This window comes from Mobula birostris, chromosome 3 (genome assembly GCF_030028105.1).
Source record: "Mobula birostris isolate sMobBir1 chromosome 3, sMobBir1.hap1, whole genome shotgun sequence".
NCBI lineage: Eukaryota > Metazoa > Chordata > Chondrichthyes > Myliobatiformes > Myliobatidae > Mobula > Mobula birostris.
The window spans coordinates 117,544,549-117,563,469 of record NC_092372.1 but is presented as its reverse complement, the minus strand read 5'-3'; the positions used below and the strand labels follow the sequence as shown (position 1 = coordinate 117,563,469).

Below are 18,921 nucleotides of genomic sequence, written 5' to 3'. Positions count from 1 at the left end.
CACCTTCACACATAAAAGTTGCTGGTGAACGCAGCAGGCCAGGCAGCATCTCTAGGAAGAGGTGCAGTCGACGTTTCAGGCCGAGACCCTTCGTCAGGACTAACTGAAGGAAGAGTGAGTAAGAGATTTGAAAGTTGGAGGGGGAGGGGGAGATCCAAAATGATAGGAGAAGACAGGAGGGGGAGGGATGGAGCCAAGAGCTGGACAGGTGATAGGCAAAAAGGATATGAGAGGATCATGGGACAGGAGGTCCGGGAAGAAAGACAAGGGGGGGGGACCCAGGGGATGGGCAAGGGGTATATTCAGAGGGACAGAGGAAGAAAAAGGAGAGTGAGAGAAAGAATGTGTGTATAAAAATAAGTAACAGATGGGGTACGAGGGGGAGGTGGGGCATTAGCGGAAGTTAGAGAAGTCGATGTTCATGCCATCAGGTTGGAGGCTACCCAGACGGAATATAAGGTATTGTTCCTCCAACCTGAGTGTGGCTTCATCTTTACAGTAGAGGAGGCCGTGGATAGACATGACAGAATGGGAAGGGGATGTGGAATTAAAATGTGTGGCCACTGGGAGATCCTGCTTTCTCTGGCGGACAGAGCGTAGATATTCAGCAAAGCGGTCTCCCAGTCTGCGTCGGGTCTCGCCAATATATAAAAGGCCACATCGGGAGCACCGGACGCAGTATATCACCCCAGCCGACTCACAGGTGAAGTATTGCCTCACCTGGAAGGACTGTTTGGGGCCCTGAATGGTGGTAAGGGAGGAAGTGTAAGGGCATGTGTAGCACTTGTTCCGCTTACACGGATAAGTGTATCCTCCAACTTCCGCTAATGCCCCACCTCCCCCTCGTACCCCATCTGTTACTTATTTTTATACACACATTCTTTCTCTCACTCTCCTTTTTCTCCCTCTGTCCCTCTGAATATACCCCTTGCCCATCCTCTGGGTCCCCCCCCCCGCCCCCGTCTTTCTTCCCGGACCTCCTGTCCCATGATCCTCTCATATCCCCTTTGCCAATCACCTGTCCAGCTCTTGGCTCCATCCCTCCCCCTCCTGTCTTCTCCTATCATTTTGGATCTCCCCTTCCCCCTCCAACTTTCAAATCCCTTACTCACTCTTCCTTCAGTTAGTCCTGACGAAGGGTCTCGGCCTGAAACGTCGACTGCACCTCTTCCTAGAGATACTGCCTGGCCTGCTGCGTTTATGTGTGTTGCTTGAATTTCCAGCATCTGCAGAATTCCTGCTGTTATCTTTCACCTTCACCTTCTTTTCCTCCCATCCAGCCAATTTTGTACCCAGTTTGCTAGCTCACTCTTGGGTACCATGTGATCTAACCCTTCTGAGTGGAACCTTATCAAAAGCATTAGTGAAATCTATACTATGGCTACTGCCCTCCCCTCATCAATCTTCTTCATCACTTTGTCAAACAACTCAAACATATAAGACAAGATCTTCCATGCACGAAGCCACGCGGGTACCCCTAATCAATCCTTACCTTTCTAAATATATCTTATCCATCAGATTGGTTTCCAGCAAATTCTCTCCCTGGTGACTCTTATAACACCCTGGGAAAGGTTTCACTGCTAATGCAATGGTCTTTCTGTAGAAGCAGGGCTTGGGTTAAGGTTAGAGGTAACGGGTGCTTTGGAACATGAGCCATCCGATCAGGGAAGCAGGTTTTTTTGTTGTGTGATTTGGGGTGCTTTGGCGGGAGATGAAGAGGGAAGATGCTGGAGAAAACTGGTCATAGGATTACACCCGGCGGGGGACCGTGATTCAATGGAGCAAGGTGCCACAGTCAACTGCGGATTGGTGAATATTACCTTTGGAAGAGTTGAGCTCCAACTTGTCCACCTTTGACTGTTGAATTATAATGGGCCCTTTTTGTTTTTTCTTTCTTTTCTTTACTAACCCTTTGGTTAAGTTAAGATTCATAAATTCCTTTAATTGTATGCAGTGCGCTATCCGTTATTTCTTGGCACTAAGTTGTAACAGGGTTGTAAATTACACAGCATCCATACAAACCGGGGTTTGGAGTGGGTGAACCATCCCAATCTGAAGGCTTTGGCGGGATTGGGGTGTTTATTCCCTAGACTTAGGAAACCAGGTGGGTTTCACTCTTTTTCTCTTATTTTACTTAAAATATTTCTTAGCATGCTCCTTAAATTTCTCTATGAAAGCCATCTTATGCTTCACTTTGCCCTCCTTGAGTATACTCCAGCATCCCCTGTATATCTCCAATAACTCACTTGATGCAAGCTGCTTGTAGCTGAATCAAGCCTCCTCTTTTTTCCTGAACAGGGTTACAATATACCCTGACACCCAGGGTTCCCAACTTCCAACTGTTTTTCCTTTTACTTTAACACAACATGTAGATCCTGAACTCTTGTGCTATCACTTTTAAAAACTCACACTTGTGAAGGATCTCTGTACTGCAAACAACATAGCCCAAATCGACCTTTGCAAGTTCTGTCTAATCCTGTTAAAATTCACCTTGTCCCAATTCAGAACTTAAACCTACAGCCTATTTTAAAACAATTGAGTATGGAGATCCATTTTTTTCCAACCAAACTATAAACCATGCTCTCACTCCTTTCCTTCTTCCTTAGAACCATTAAATTTTCTCAGTTTCCACCCTACCAGACATCACATTCAATAAATTACTCTTCCACATCTTCACATGAGCACAGAGCCACCACAAAACAGATCTGTCCTCTGGAGTTGGAGTCATCTTGGGCAGAAGCAGGGGGACATTAGCTGGCCTTCATAGTCTGCTCCATCTAACACAAAGGAGGAATCTAACACCCATACTCTAAAGCCCCTGCACAGCACACTGGGTTAAGGACATCAAAAAATGAGTTAGTTGGCAAGATTCAGCTTTTACAATCACACATGGCTGATTAGAACACTTTAATTCACTATCTTTTACTAAACAGCACAATGTAGTTAATCCACACCCAATGAAAACAGAGCCCACTGCAGCTACCTACCAAGACAGTAGATGATTCCATTAGCCACAACAAGACCAGCCCCTTCTCTTGCCGTCTGCATGTCCCCCAGCATACTCCACTGATCAATGTTTGGGTCGTACCTCTCCATACTAGTGTGTCGTCTGCTCCCGTCAAAGCCACCTGCTACATAGATCATATCTGAAAACGGAAAAAGATCAGACAGTCAACAGTTAACAATGCAGGAGGGGAGCAGTGGTACACATACCGAGGCTGGGTCGAACCAGGTAACCTTTGGACTTCAATACTTGAAGGATTTTGCTGAACATTTTTTATGCACTGGACCTGATGTTAAGAAGGAGACACAACAGACTGCAGATACTGGAATATGGAGCAAGTAACAATGTGCTGAAGGAACTGAGCAGCTTGAGCAGTAACTGTGGGGGAAAGCAGCTGTTGACTTTTTGGACTGAAACCCTGCATCAGCAGAGGAAGAAAACTCCACAGTGAATGAGAAGGAAAGGTTTCAACCTCCATACCTACAATTTCTTCATTCCCCCCACCCCACAGATGCTACTCAACACACTGAGTTTCTCCAGTTTGACATTAAGAAAGTTCATTGGACATCAGTGACACCAAAGAAGATTCATGAAAACCTGAGGTCAGATAACAAAACTTGAGAAGGTTGTTGGTGCCTCCTCAGTCAGATCCTGTAACAGACTGAGCAGGACAGGGAGCAACTCAATTATCCAACTGCTCATCATCTGATTTACAAGAAACCAGGCTCACCTACAGAAATGATTTTATTTTTTTCTCTCCAAAAGAACAGGGAAAGAATCTGTGGCAAAAATCACAAACAGATTCTGTAGTTCATTGAAGCTGTACTAGAATGGCCTTCAGCACTAAGTTCCCCACATTGTGAATACTATGACAACGTGCTCTCATGTCAGGCTCAGTCAGAATAGATGAGCATCCCATACACAACACAACTGAGATCAAATTCCAATATTCTTTTCTTTCCAGCCTGATTAATCAAATATTAGACAGTGAAATTTAATTGCAGCAAATATCCCACAGACCAACTCAGAACCTTCTCTGAGAAACTTTGTGTACATGTTCTGTAGGTCCCTTTAACTGAGGATTAGCTGAAGATTTTGTCACTGACAATTTATCAGAATTCCCAGGACAACAGTGAACCTCACCTCCAAGTGTTGTGGCTCCTGCTAGGCCTCGGCGCACATTCATTGGGGCAACTGAGTACCAGACTCCATCCTCATCAGATGTGTAGTCCAGACATTCCACTGAGCTAAGTCGAGATCGACCATCATATCCACCAATCACATATATCCGATCATTCAATGACACTGTGGCCACATATCTGCGTTTCCGGGTGATGCTCTGTGAGAAAACAAGTAGATGATGTGAAGCTTGAACAAAACCCTGAAATGGGCGATGGCTTGGGATGCCTCAGTGAATGGAACTGTTGGAACTTTCCTTCTTGCATCTTTTGTCTGCAGTGAAAAGTCTGAATCACCATTCTCTCCCCAAATGTGTACTGAACTATTGTGTTCTCCTTGCATTTCCATGCACTATTACTCTTGAATGTGAAGAGCTTGCATGGACACATAAAATGACCAACTTAAATTTCAGCTCCTCAAAATCTCAGTGAACAATAAAGAAGCAGGCAACACACTCAAAATGCCAGAGGAATTCAGCAGGCCAGGCAGAGTAAATCTATGGAAGAGTAAACAGTCAACATTTAGGGCCAAGACCCTTCATCAGGCTGCCTGGCAAGCTGAATTCCTCCAGCATTCTGTGTGTGTTGCTTGCATCTCCAGCATCTGCAGAATTTCTCTTGTTTATGAATAAAGAAGGAGGGTTGTGAACAATAATGTACAGACTAAGCTTGTTGGCTGAGAACAGGGCAGTAATGTAGATTGAAGAGCTAATCACACTGGTCTTCTACTGGAATTGCACACAATCTGCACCAGCTCAAAACTGCATATTTTCTTCCTTAGAGGATATTAACCAGTTGGATTTTTACTATGTATTAAAATATATTTTCTTCACATATTCATTCACTTGTGGACATCACTTGAAAACCTGGCATTTTTTTGTCCATGCCTAATTGCTTCTGAACTGAGGCAAGGTGGTTTAGTTTAAAGACACGTTAAGGCCTAAAAGGGTGAGGATAGTGTATTTTGTTCTTTTTTTTTAATACTTTATTTACAATTTTGAGTTTTCCAAAGACAAAATATGTTGAAGACGTACAAAACAATACAAAGGAAATACAGCTCCAGTTGGAGCACAGACAAAACAAATCAAAAACAAAAACAAAAAGGCTGCCAGACAATTTACAAGATTACATAGATAAACTTTCAGAAAAAGAGTTGACATAATAGTGACATCACGGAAGCAATGTAAAGTAAAATGAATAAAGGAATCTGGTTAGGCACCACACCCACTCATGAGACTAGACAGGTTTACGGTCACGATGTATGTGAGGTAATATGACACTGAGCCAATAAGGGTCCCCATATTCTCTCAAATATATTCTGTGTATTGGGTTTGTGCAGACGCAGTCTTTCCATTTGTATAATACAGAACATCTCCTTGAGCCAGTGTGCGAAGGTGGGTGGTGTAGTAGACTGCCAGGTTAGAAGAATAAGTTTCTTAGCCACCACCATTCCCAGATGCAGAGCAATCTACATGTCGTGTGGCAACTCAAGAGTCTCTGCAGAGCATCCAAAGATGGCGAGGTCGTGATTGGGCTGAATGTCTCTAGAATAGACTTTTGAGAGCCACTCAAAAATTGCAGTCCAAAAGTTGTATAATGTAGGGCAAAACCAGAAAAGATGTGCTAGTGAGCCCTCAGCAGAGTGGCACTTGTCGCATTCAGGAGACACAGATGGGAAGATGTGATTCAGTTTTGTTTTTGAATAATGCATCACCTTGTACTGGATTAACCTGTAGCGTGAATTAATAGAACAACAGTGAACCCGGGACATTGCCTCCTCCGATATCCGCTGATATCTCTGAGTTCAAGTCCCTGGCCCAGGCTTCCCTAATAAAATCTGTAGAAACCAAAGGAGTAAAGCAATTCACAAATTTTGATATTAACTGCTTGGAGTCTGGAGGGAGTAAGAGGTTTTCAAGAAAGGGATGGGTGGTGGAAGTAGGCTCAGAGTGTGGGCACTTTTCCTTAACATAGTGTCTGACTTGGAGATAGCGAAAAAAATGTGAATTTGGAAGGTTGAACTTAGTGCTTAATTGTGTGAGTGATGCAAATTGATGTACAGATCTAAGAAAGTTTTGATACCCCTCTCTCTCCAGACTGCAAACACCCCATCTAATTGTCCAGGCTTGAGTGAGTGATTTTGACAAATGGGAACTTGTTGTTTGGAAATTTGGTGAGCCACTTTCATCTGATTTAATATTCGTAAAGAATTCTTTAAGGTAAAGCTTTGTTGGATTAACTTGTCTGTTGAGGCATGAGTGGAAAGCAGAAGAGTAGGAAGTAAAGAATATTTAACAATAGATGCCTCCAGCTGTAGCCATGAAGGTTTTTCTTCGGTCTCAGCACCTCCACATTTCCATTCCTTGGAGTTAGCTGCCCAGTAGTAATGTTTAAAAATTGGCGGACCAAGACCGCCCTTCTTAAGAGGTTTGTGTAGGTGAGCCTTAGATATCCTGTGTGATTTGTAGCCCCACACAAAGGGCAATATGATAGAGTCAAGTTTCTTAAAAAAGGGTGCATTTAAGTATATAGGCAGGTTTTGAAAAGATATAGAAACCTGGGTAGGCTCACCATTTTAATCACATTTACCTGCCCAATCATGGATAAGGGCAGTACCCTCCAGGACTTGATATTTGTTCTGAGTTTTTCTAATGATTCTGTAAAGTTAAATTTGAAAAGATGCTTTGGGTTCTTAGTCAGTTTAATCCCCAAGTAGGTGAAACAGTCATTCTCTACTCTAAAAGGCAACTTTTTCAGGAAGTCTTCAGTAAATTGATCCACTAAGTGCATGAATTCGCTCTTTCCCCAATTTACGGTATAGCCAGAAATACTCCCGAAGGAATTTATATATTCTAGTAGGATGGGAATAGAGACCGCTGGGTCGGCTAGACAGACAAGAAGGTCATCCGCGTACAGAGTCACACGGGTCTCAATATTGCCCAACTTAATACCTTTAATGTATGTGTGGCCCCTAATGCCAATTGCCAGGGGCTGCAGCGCTATGTTAAACAGCAGGGGGGACAATTGATCCCCTTGGCGAACACCACATTGCAGAGAGAATGGATTGGATTTATCCTCATTTGTGAGAATGAAGGATTTTGAATTAGTATATAATATTTTGACCCATTCTATAGAAGTGTCGCCGAATCCAAACTTCTTGAGTGTTGCAATTAGATAGGGCCACTCTATCATATCCAATGCCTTGTGGGCATCTAGAGACAGTTTAGCAGCTCTATCATCTTTCCCATAATCAGCATACAAAATATTGAGAATTTTGCGGACATTACAGAAGGAGTACCTGCCCGGGATAAATCCCATTTGGTCCGGGTGAATGATATTTGCTATATGCTTACCCAGCTGATTTAATAACACCTTTGTAATTATTTTCAGATCATAATTTAGTAGTGCAATGGGCCTATAGCTTCCAGGGTCCGTTTCCTCTTTATCTTTTTTTAATAAAACACAGATACTTGCTTCACTGAGAGAGGGTGGGAGCCTCTTGTTTTTAAAGGTATCCTGAACCATTCTCAACGATGTTGTTGTAAGGACATCTCCGAAGGCTTTGTAGAACTCTGGCCCGAACCCGTCCAGTCCAGCAGCCTTACCGGTGGGAAATGCTTTGATGGCATCCTGTAACTCAGATAGCAAAAAATCCAAATCCAAATTCTCCCTGAAAACTGCATCTAATTGTGGGAAGTGAAGCGGATCAAAAAACTTATCAAAATCTTCCTGTGTTGATTTGGAGGTGTAAATTTCTGAATAGAACTCACCGAATCGTTTGTTAATATCCTTTAAGTCCATAAGCATCAGGCCAGATTTGGATTTTATTTTGTAAATGGCTTGTTTTGCTTGTTCTCCTTTTAACTGTCTTGCCAATAACTTCTGTGGTTTGTCACCAAACTCACAATGTTGCTGTTTAATTTTAAGTAGTATGTTGCCAATTTGTTCCCCTAGAATGGAGTTGTATTTGTATTTTAATTTGAGAATGTTATTATAATCTGATTGGAGCAAAGAGTTTTTGTAAGCCTGTTCAGCCACTAGTAATTCTTTCTCAATCAATTCCAATCGACCTTGCTTAGCCCTTTTCACTGTTGCTTCACAAGAAATAATTTGTCCTCTGATAAACACTTTAAGTGTTTCCCACAGTGTTGAGTCATTCACCTCGCCGTTGTCGTTGGTCTCAAGGAACTGCGAGATGTGCATTGTAATGTATTCTTTAAATGCCTGATCCTTGAGCAAAAAGGGATTAAAGCACCAGTTATAGGCTTGCTTAGGGAGGGACAGTTGAAGATTGAGATTGACAGGACTATGGTCAGATATTATTATGCTGTGATATTTTGTGTGGTCAATATTAGAGATTAATCTGGAGTTGACTAAAAAATAATCGATCCATGTATATGACCTGTGTACATGAGAATAAAAAGAATAATCACGGTCAGATGGGCATTGTAGTCTCCAAATATCCACCACTTTCTTCGACTTCATCAAATTGTTAAGAGTTTGCACAGCAAGAATATTGGGTGGGGGGCACAGGACAGCCTATCTAAATATGGGTTCAGGTAGCAATTAAAGTCACCCCCAATCAATATGTGGCTTGAATCGTTATCTGGGATCAAGTCAAATACCTTACTGAAAAAACCTGGATTGTCCGAGTTCGGCCTGTAAAAGTTTACCAGCGTAATGGGAAGTAAAATGTTATGCCCAGCTAAAATTATAAACCTGCCATTTGGATCAATTGTGGATGAATGAAAACGAAAAGGCACAGTCTTACGGAAAAGAATGGCAACGCCTCTGGCATTGGATGTGAAAGGTGCCTGATAGACCTGTGAAATCCAATTAGCCCTGAGTTTCTTATGCTGAGTGGCTTTAACGTGAGTTTCTTGTAAGAATATAATGTCAGATTTCAATGACTTCAAATGTGCAAAAACTTTACCTCACTTTATTGGGTGACCTAAACCGCGCACATTCCAAGAGATCAAGGATATGGAGTCAAGAGTATTATTCATTTGTGGTACCTTTTGCATTGTAATGAAACACAAAACCTAACATTCAGTCTGGCAGTCAGCAAAAACCAATAAAAAAAACATGAACAGTTAACAAATATGTGAACAAAACCCCCACCCATTGCTTCCCCAAGCGAAGCAGAGTTGCCCTCATCCTAATCTGGGACTGCCGGACAAAGGCGGAGAAAAACACCTCCAACTAACAGCCCCTCATTAGCACACATAATAAAGAACAAATTGAGGATAGAAAAAAGAACTGCCATGATTAAAGTCTGCTCAGAATACATTTAGACTCTCTTCATTTATGTTGTGAAAAATAACCTTTCAAAGTTTTCGGTCTACAAAAGTCTTAGCTTCAACCGGGTTGCTGAATACTTTTATTTGCCCTTGGTGATGAACATGGAGCCTGGATGGGAAATGTAGTGAATGCCGGACCTCCTTCTCTCTCAGCAGTTGCAGCACCTCACGGAAACTCCGCTGTTGCTCCATAACCTCTGCGGTGTAATCGGGGAAGATTAAGATTCAATGACCTCCATAATCCATCGAGTGTTGCCTCCTGAGCCGCAGAATCTTTTCTTTCTCCTGTGCGAAATGCACCCATGCAATTATCGTGCGGGGCCTTGAGCCTTCCGGTGGTTTGGGGTGTAGTGTGCGGTGCGCTCTATCGATAACGACCGGCTTGGTGAAGTTGTCATCCCCCAGCAGCTTGGGGATCAGGTTAGCGACAAATTCAGTCGGCCTCCCTTTCTCCTCGCCTTCTGGGACGCCAACAATCTTTATGTTATTGCGTCTGGATCTCCCTTCCAGATCTGAAAGCTTGGCCTGCAGCCTTTTATTTTCTTGCTGTAGCTCAGCGACTAAAATTTCCACGGCGTGGATTCGCTGCTCGTGGTTGGCGGTCTGATTTTCGATGCTCTATTGTCTCTCAGTGAACGCTTGCTGGACAGGCAACAGACTCTAGAAACTGTGCTCAAGCTTGCCAAACCGTTCGTTGAAGGACTGCAAGAGCTTGTTTGACATTTTCTGTCAAATAAGAGGAAGCTCGTCTTCCTCTTCGGCTGATGACATGTCTGGAGGGTTCTTGCTAGCTTGGTCCCGGCTAATGTTAGCCGCAGCATTGGCTAGCGGGCGAGTGGCTCCCTTTCTGCCTCATGCTGTTTTACTGGACATGTTCATGTTACACTTTTTGGTGGCGTAAAAGAGAAACAAACAGCAGAGATCTTGCAACAAAAATTGAGAGTCAAGTGTTCAAAAAGGCAGTTTTAACTCATAAAGTTTGGTGTGTCATGAGGAGCTTGAAAAAACACGTCTATACTGTGTATTTTGTTCATGAAGGACTGGTGGGTTTAACAGCCATCCAGTATTTTCCCATTAATTGTTCCTGTTACCAAGATCTTTTTCCTTAATTGAATTAAAATTTCAGAGTATGACATGATTCTGGCTCCTCTGATCTAAGTTTCTGGATACCAGTTCTTATATTCTATTACAAAAGTCCCAGAAACATTTACTAAGAGGCTTATGTCTTATGATGATAGGTTGAACAAGTTAGGGCTTTTCCCTCTGGAGTGAAAGAGAATGAGATGTCACTTGATACAAGATAAGAGACATAGATCAAGTGGGTTGCCCGAGACATTTTCCCAGGGCAGAAGTGACTAATAAGAATTTTATGGTGATTGGAGGAAAAATGGGGGGAATGTCAGAGGTTAATTTTTTTTATACAGTAAGTAATGTATGTGCTAAAAGCTCTGCCGAGAGTGTTGGTACTGGCAGATCATGAAGGACATTTAATAAACTCTTAGACAGGCACATTTCATTCATTCATTATGTGCCGTGTCCTGTGATGTGGGCGATCATGATCTTTCCACGACCATGATTGTTCTTGGCAAATTTTTCTACAGTGGTTTGCCCTCGCCTTCTTCTGGGCAGTGTCTTTACAAGACGGGTGACCTCAGCCTTCATCAATACTCTTCAGAGGTTGTCTGCCTGGCGTCAATGGTCACATCAACAGGACTTGTGATCTGCACCAGCTGTTCATACGGCCACCCACCATCTGACTGGGGGAGTTAAGCAGGTGCCACACCTTGCCCAAAGGTGACCTGCAGGCTAGCAGAGGGGAGGAGTGCCTTACACCTCCTTTGATTGAGACGTATCTCCACCCTGCCACCCAAGCTAGGCACATGGGTGACTGAAAAATGGAGGCTATGTAGGAAGGAAGGGCTAGATTTTCAATGATATTCAGAGATATAGCATGGTAACAGGCCCTTCTGGCCCAACGAGCCCCTGCTTCCCAAATAACCAACATGTTTGGGACGTGGGAGAAAAACAACGTACCCAGAGAAACCACGTGGTCACGGGGTGAATGTACAAACTCCTTACAATGGCGAGAGTTGAACATGGGTCTCTAGTGCTTTTATAGCATTACACTAACTGCTACAGTACCGTTCCGACCCTGCACTAAGATTATGGTCCTAATGTCCTGTACTGTGTTTTCAAATACTGTCAGATGGTTTTCTTCTATAGCCCACTCAAACTCTCACATTAAATCCACATCATATAATTTGCAGCAAGATACAATTTAAAGTAACTACTCACCGACAGGAAACTCCACTCTTGAGACTTTGGATTGTACTTTTCCACCACATCAATAGGAGACTGCTGGCTTCCAAACCCGCCAATCACTAATAATACTTCATTGGCTCCTGCAGAAATAAGTATACATTCCGAATATAAAAATTTAGCCCCTCACCATGAAGAGAATATTCCAGCATTTTTTTTGTCCTGACTTCAGGGCATCCCAAACCTGTGTGATATTCAGCAGAGTGGTAATATATTGTAGAAAATTCTCAGCTTCTGCAGTGGAGACCAAGCAACTGAAATCAGAAATCCCAAGAGAAAGAAATGAGGGGCTGGCTTTCTTTTGCTATATAGTTGCTATAGTTCAAGACATGTGCTAAGTTTGCTTTGCAAGAGAAAGGCAGACATCTTTGGGAAGTGCATGATAAGCAATGGCATTGATAATGTTAACAGATACCTGTTGGGAATGGAGATATACTGTAGGTGATTGTCCAAAAATAATTAAGCCTGGGTGATAGAACAAAGCCACATCCACGGCCCAAATTCTTATATGGAGACAAGGAGACTACAGATGCTGGAATATGGAGCAACAAACAATCTGCTGGAAGAACTCAGCAGGATGAGCAGCATCTGTGGGGGAGGAAAGCAATTATCAATGTCTGAGGTTGAAACCCTGTATCACGACTTCAAACTCTTATACTTTCATGATAAGTGCAGGCAATTGGAAGAGTGTAGAGATAACAGGAAAACATATGGGATGGCACAGTAGCATAGTGGTTAGCACAACACTTTACAGTACAGACCTGGGTTCAATTCCTGCTACTGCCGGAGTTTGTCTGTTCTCCTTGTAACGCTGTGAGTTTCCCCTGGGTGCTCTGGCTTCCTCCCACAGTCCAAAGACATACCAGCTGATAGGCTTATTTGGTCATTGTAAATTGTCTCATGATTAGACTAGGGCTGTATTGGAGGATTGCTGGGCAGCATGGCTCAAAGGGCCGGAATGGCCTGTTCTACACTGTATCTCAATAAATAACAATTTGCACAAGGCTTATACTGAACCCCTATGTTGAAAAAGTTTACATTTAAGCTTCTACGTTGAAAAGATCAGGTGGAGCTGCAACAATAAAAGACATGAATTATGGATTGGAACAGCTCTTCCCACTTGATCTCTACAGCTTATAAGTAGATGGGGTTTTCCCAAGGTTAGATGGTCACTTGATGACAAACCAGGAAAGGTTTCGACCCGCATCAACAAAATCTGGTGATCAAAGCTCTGGGTGGTGATCATCATGGAACAGTTTTTGGGTGCTACTTACATTGAGTTTTTCAGATGGGAAAATAGTTAAATAGAATAGTCAACAGGAAAGTAAGAGGTGTAATGGGTTTAATTTAGTTGCTGAGAATTATCATAGACTTGAAGGTATTTGGTCCCTCTTCTCTGTTGTCTGAAATATACCTGTGTCATCTGAAGTATAATCTTTGCAAGGTATTTTTGCCCCATGAGGTCTCCTGGTGTTACCAAGTAGAACAATCTGTGTGTACCTAGTTTTTTGGTGATTGAACATACTTCAGGCCTGGAAGCACCTTTTCCTCTGCATGTCCACTCTATCTAGCCCTTTCAATGAGAACCCCTCACTACTCTAAACTCCAACAAATACAGGCCCAGAGGCATCAAACACTCCTCATAAGTTAACCCTTTCATTTCCAGGATCACTCTTGTAAACATCCTCTGGACCCTCTCCACACTTAGCACACCCTTTCTTAGATAAGGAGCCCAGAACTGCTCACAATACTCCAAGTGCGGCCTGACCAAAGGCTTATAAAGCCTCAGCATTACACCCTTGCTTTTCTAGTCCTCTTGAAATTTATGCTAACATTACATTTGCTTTCTTTACCACCAACTCAACTGCAAGTTAACCTTTATGGAATCCTGCACAAGGATTCCCAAGTCCCAAGTCTGATTTCTGAATTTTCTCCCTGTTTAGAAAATAGTCTATGCCTTCATTCCTTCTACCAAAGTAACTACACATTTCTCTATGGTGCATTCCATCTGCCACTTCTTTGCCAATTCTTCTAATCCAAGTCCCTCTGCAGACTCCCTGCTTCTTCAACATTACCTACCTCTCCACCAATCTTTATATCATCTGGAAACTTAGCCACGAAGCCATCAACTCTGTCATCTAAATCATTGACATATGATGTGAAAAGAAGCGGTCACAACAGGCTGCTGTGGAACATCACTAGTCACCAGAGTTGACCAGAAAAGGCTCCCTTTATTCCCACTCCTTGCCTCTGCCAGTCAGCTAATTTTCTATTCATGTGAGTATGTTTCCTGCAATATCTTGTTTAGCAGCCTCATGTGTGGCATCTTGTCAGAGGCCTTCTGAAAATCCAAGTGAACAATATCCACTGACTCTTCTTTATCTATCCTTCCTGTTATTTCTTCAAAGAATTCCAACAGGTTTTTCAGGCAAGATTTCCTCTCAAGGAAACCATTCTGACTTCAGCCTACTTTATCATGTGCCTCCAAGTACCCTGAAACCGCACCCTTAGTAACAGACTCTAACGAACCTATAATTTCCTGTCTTTTGCTTCCCTATCTTCATACAGAGTGGAGTTTCATTTGCAATTTTTGCAAGTTTTTGTAATTAGCAATACCCATTGAGCAAAAATTTTTTTCACTCCCTGCATGACGAGATTGTTGTGGTTCATGAGAAGAATCCTATCATAGAACAGGCCTTTTGGCCCAGGATGACCTTTTAATATACTTCAATCTATAGCATCCTCCCCACGTGACCCTTCAATTTCCTAGACCACACCTGGAGTATTGTGTGCAGTTTTGGTCCCCTAATCTGAGGAAAGACATCCTTGCCATAGAGGGAGTACAAAGAAGGTTCACCAGATTGATTCCTGAGATGGCAGGACTTTCATATGAAGAAAGACTGGATGAACTGGGCTTGTACTCGTTGGAATTTAGAAGATTGAGGGGGGATCTGATTGAAACGTATAAGATCCTAAAGGGATTGGACAGGCTAGATGCAGGAAGATTGTTCCCGATGTTGGGGAAGTCCAGAACGAGGGGTCACAGTTTGAGGATAGAGGGGAAGCCTTTTAGGACCGAGATTAGGAAAAACTTCTTCACACAGAGAGTGGTGAATCTGTGGAATTCTCTGCCACAGGAAACAGTTGAGGCCAGTTCATTGGCTATATTTAAGAGGGAGTTAGATATGGCCCTTGTGGCTACGGGGGTCAGGGGGTGTGGAGAGAAGGCTGGGGCGGGGTTCTGAGTTGGATGATCAGCCATGATCATAATAAATGGCGGTGCAGGCTCGAAGGGCCGAATGGCCTACTCCTGCACCTATTTTCTATGTTTCTATGTTTCTATGTTTCCACTCTGTGTAAGATGTACCTATAACATCCCCCTTATACTTTCCTCCAATCACTTTAAACTTATGCCCTTCATATCACTCATTTTTGCCCTGGGAAACTGTCAGAGACTGACTATCCACTTGATGTATGGTCCTTATCATCTCGTACACCTCTATCAGGTCACCTCTCATCCTCTTTTGCTCCAGAGAGAAAAGCTCCAGCTCGCCCAGCATATCCTCGTAAGGCAATCTCTCTAATCCAGGCAGCTTCGTGGTAAACCTCCTCTGAACCTTCTCTAAAGCTTCCACATCCTTCCTATAGGCGAGCAGAACTAAACATAATATTCCAAGTGTAGTCTAAACAGGGTTTTATAGAGCTGTAATGTTACCTCATTGCTCTTGAACTCAGACCCATGACTAATGAAGGCCAACACACCATATGCCTTCTAAACAACCCTGTCAACTTGTGTGGCAACTTTGAGGGATTAAGGACATGGACCCCAAGATCCCTGTTTCTCTACGCTGCTAAGAATCCTGCCATTAACACTGTATTCTGCCTTCAAATTCAAACTTCCAAAATGAATCATTTCACATTTTTCCAGGTTGAACTTCATCTGCCAGTTCTCAGCAAACTCTACAATCCTATCAATCCCCACTGAAACATACAACAACCTTCTAAAGTATCCACAACTCCACCAACCTTTGTGTCATCTGCAAACTTACAAAACCTATCACTCCACTTCCTCATCCAAGCCATTTATAAAGATTACAAACAGCAGGGATTCTAGAACAGGTGAATATGGAACACCTCAGGTCACCAATCTCCAGGTAAAATACCCTCTATCTAACATAGAAACATAGAAAACCTACTGCACATAGTATATATATATATATATATATATATATATATATATACATATCGTATCTGCCTCCACCACCGTTACTGGCAGCCCATTCAACGCACTCACCACTCTCTGCATAAAAAACTTACCCCTGACATTTCGTTCACAATAATATTGGAGAGGGATAGGAACAGAGAAGTTAGGAAAACGTTTAATTGGAGTAAGGGGAAATATGAGGCTGTCAGGTAGGAACTTGGAAGCATAAATTGGGAACAGATTTTTTCAGGGAAATGTAGGGAAGCAATGTAGCAAATGTTCAGAAGATATTTGCATGGAGCTCTGCATATATATGTTTCAATGAGACAGGGAAAGGATGCTAGGGCACAGGAACCGTGGTGTACAAAGGCGGTTGAAAATCCAGTCAAGAAGAAAAGCTTACGAAAGGTTCAAAAAACTAGGTAGTGATAGAGATCTAGAACATTATAAGGCTAACAGGAAGGAGCTTAAGAATGAAATTAGGAGAACCAGAAGGGGCCATGAGAAGGCCTTGGCGGACAGGATTAAGGAAAAACCCAAGGCATTCTACAAGTATGTGAAGAGCAAGAGGATAAGACGTGAGAGAACAGGACCAATCAAGTGTGACAGTGGAAAAGTGTGTATGGAACCGGAGGAGATAGCAGAGGTACTTAATGAATACTTTGCTTCAGTATTCACTAAGGAAAAGGATCTTGCCGATTGTAGGGATGACTTACAGCAGACTGAAAAGCTTGAGAATGTAGATATTAAGGAAGAGGATGTTCTGGAGCTTTTGGAAAGCATCAAGTTGGATAAGTCACCGGGACTGGACGAGATGTACCTCAGGCTACTGTGGGAGGCAAGGGAAGAGATTGCTAATCCTCTGGCAATGATCTTTGCATCATCAATGAGGACAGGAGAGATTCTGGAGGATTGAAGGGTTGCAGTTGTTCCCTTATTCAAGAAAAGGAGTAGAGATAGCCCAGGAAATTATAGGCCAGTGAGTCTTACTTCAGTGGTTGGTATGTTGATGGATAAGATCCTGAGAGGCTGGATTTATGAACATTTGGAGAGGCACAACATGACTAGGAATAGTCAGCACGAGCCCGACTGAATCCCTCAAGGATGCAACCAAACACATGAACGAAGGCAGAGCAGCAGATGCAGCGCACACGGACCCCAGCAAGGCACCCGACAAGGCACCCATACAAGGCCCACCGAGAAAGCAAGGAGGTACGGGATCAAGAATACATCACCCTGTGGATGTATAAATCACCCACCCACAGAAGGCAAAGACTGGCCACAGACGGGCCACACTCTGCATGGAGGCTGGCGACCAGCCACCCTCCGCGACCTTCATAAATACCACTACCCTACCTTGTATGGGCAAACCAATTAGAGTCTATCATGGAGAACCTTATTAAATACCTTACTAAGATCCATATATATCACATCCTCTGCTCTAACCTCATCAGTGTGATCTGTCAGATCCTGAAAATTACAATCAGGCCTGCTGATTATCTTCTCCAGATGCTTGTAAATATTGTCTCTAAGAAGCTTCTCCAATAATTTGCCCACTACTGAAATAAGACTCACTGGTCTATAAATCACAGAGTTATCCCTACTCCATTTTTTGAACAAAGGAATAACATTTGTCACCATCCAATCGTCTGGTACTACCGCTGTGGACAGTAAGGATGCAAAGATAATTGCCAAAAACACAGCAATCTCTTCCTTCGCTTCTTGTAGTAACCTGAGGAATATCTCTGGGGACTTACTTATCCTAATCTTTTTCTAAAGTTCCAGCATACACTCTTCCTTCGTCAACATATTCCAGCTTATTAGTCTGTTTTCTACTGTGCTTACAAACATCAAGGCCCCTTTTCACTGGTAAATACTGAAGCAAAGTATTCACTGAGGACCTTCCCTACCTCCTCCGACTAGAGGCACACCTTTCCTCTTCTATCCCCGATCAGTCCTACCCTCACTCTCGTCATCCTTCTGTTCTTCACATACTGTATGTGTAGAACACCTTGGGGTTTTCTTTAATCCTACTCACCAAGGCCTTGTCATGCCTCCTTCTAACTCTCTTAAATGAATTCTCCAGCTCCTTCTGCTTTCTAAAGGGATCGCTCCCTAAGCGATTTCCTTGTGCATTCATCCCTCCCCACTGATCTCCCTCCTGGCATTTAACATTGCAAGCGGAACAAGTTGGGTTACACCTGACCCTACACCTCCTCCCTCACAACCATCCAGGGCCCCAAACAGTCCTTCCAGATGAGGGGACTCTTCACCCATGAGTCTGTTAAGGCATATACTGTGTTCGGTGCTCCCGGTGTGGCCTCCTGTATATTGGTGAGACCCGACATAGATTGGGAGACCGCTTCGCCAAGCATCTACGCGCCGTCTGCCAGAACACTTCCCATTCCCATTCCAATGTCCATCCATGGCCTCCTCCATTGTCGGGATAAAGCCACCCTTAGATTGGAGGAACAACACCTTATATTCCATTTGGGTAGCCTCCAACCTGATGCATGTTATCTCCCTGCCCACCCATCGCCTCCCTTTGGTGCTCCTCCTTCCCTTTTTTCTTTCTTCCATGGCCTTCTGTCTCTTTCACCAATCAACTTCTTAGCTCTTTGCTTCATCCCTCCCCCTCCAAATTTCACTTATTGCCTGGCGTTTCTCTCTTCTCTCCCCCCACCTTTCAAATCTACTTCTCAGCGCTTTTTCTCCAGTCCTGCCGAAGGGATTCGGCCCGAAACGACAATGGTACTTTTTTCCATAGATACTGCCTGGCCTACTGAGTTCCTCCAGCATTTTAGATAATAGACAATAGGTGCAGGAGTAGGCCATTCGGCCCTTCAAGTCAGCAGTGCCATTCACTGTGATCATGGCTGATCATCCACAATCAGTATCCAGTTCCTGCCTTATCCC

General features: G+C 43.2%; 1 protein-coding gene across 4 annotated transcripts in view; it reads right to left on the bottom strand.

The window, feature by feature from the left end:
• The window catches only part of klhl12 (kelch-like family member 12), a 128,030-nt gene that overhangs the window by 28,724 nt on the left and 80,385 nt on the right, over positions 1-18,921 (bottom strand). For all 4 annotated transcript variants that reach the window (XM_072253237.1, XM_072253240.1, XM_072253238.1 and 1 more), the window contains exons 8-10: positions 11,778-11,884; positions 4,148-4,343; positions 2,988-3,146 (exon numbers count right to left, since the gene is read on the bottom strand). In XM_072253237.1, the coding sequence (XP_072109338.1) occupies positions 2,988-3,146; positions 4,148-4,343; positions 11,778-11,884 (462 nt within the window). The remainder of the gene's footprint in view (positions 1-2,987; positions 3,147-4,147; positions 4,344-11,777; positions 11,885-18,921) is intronic.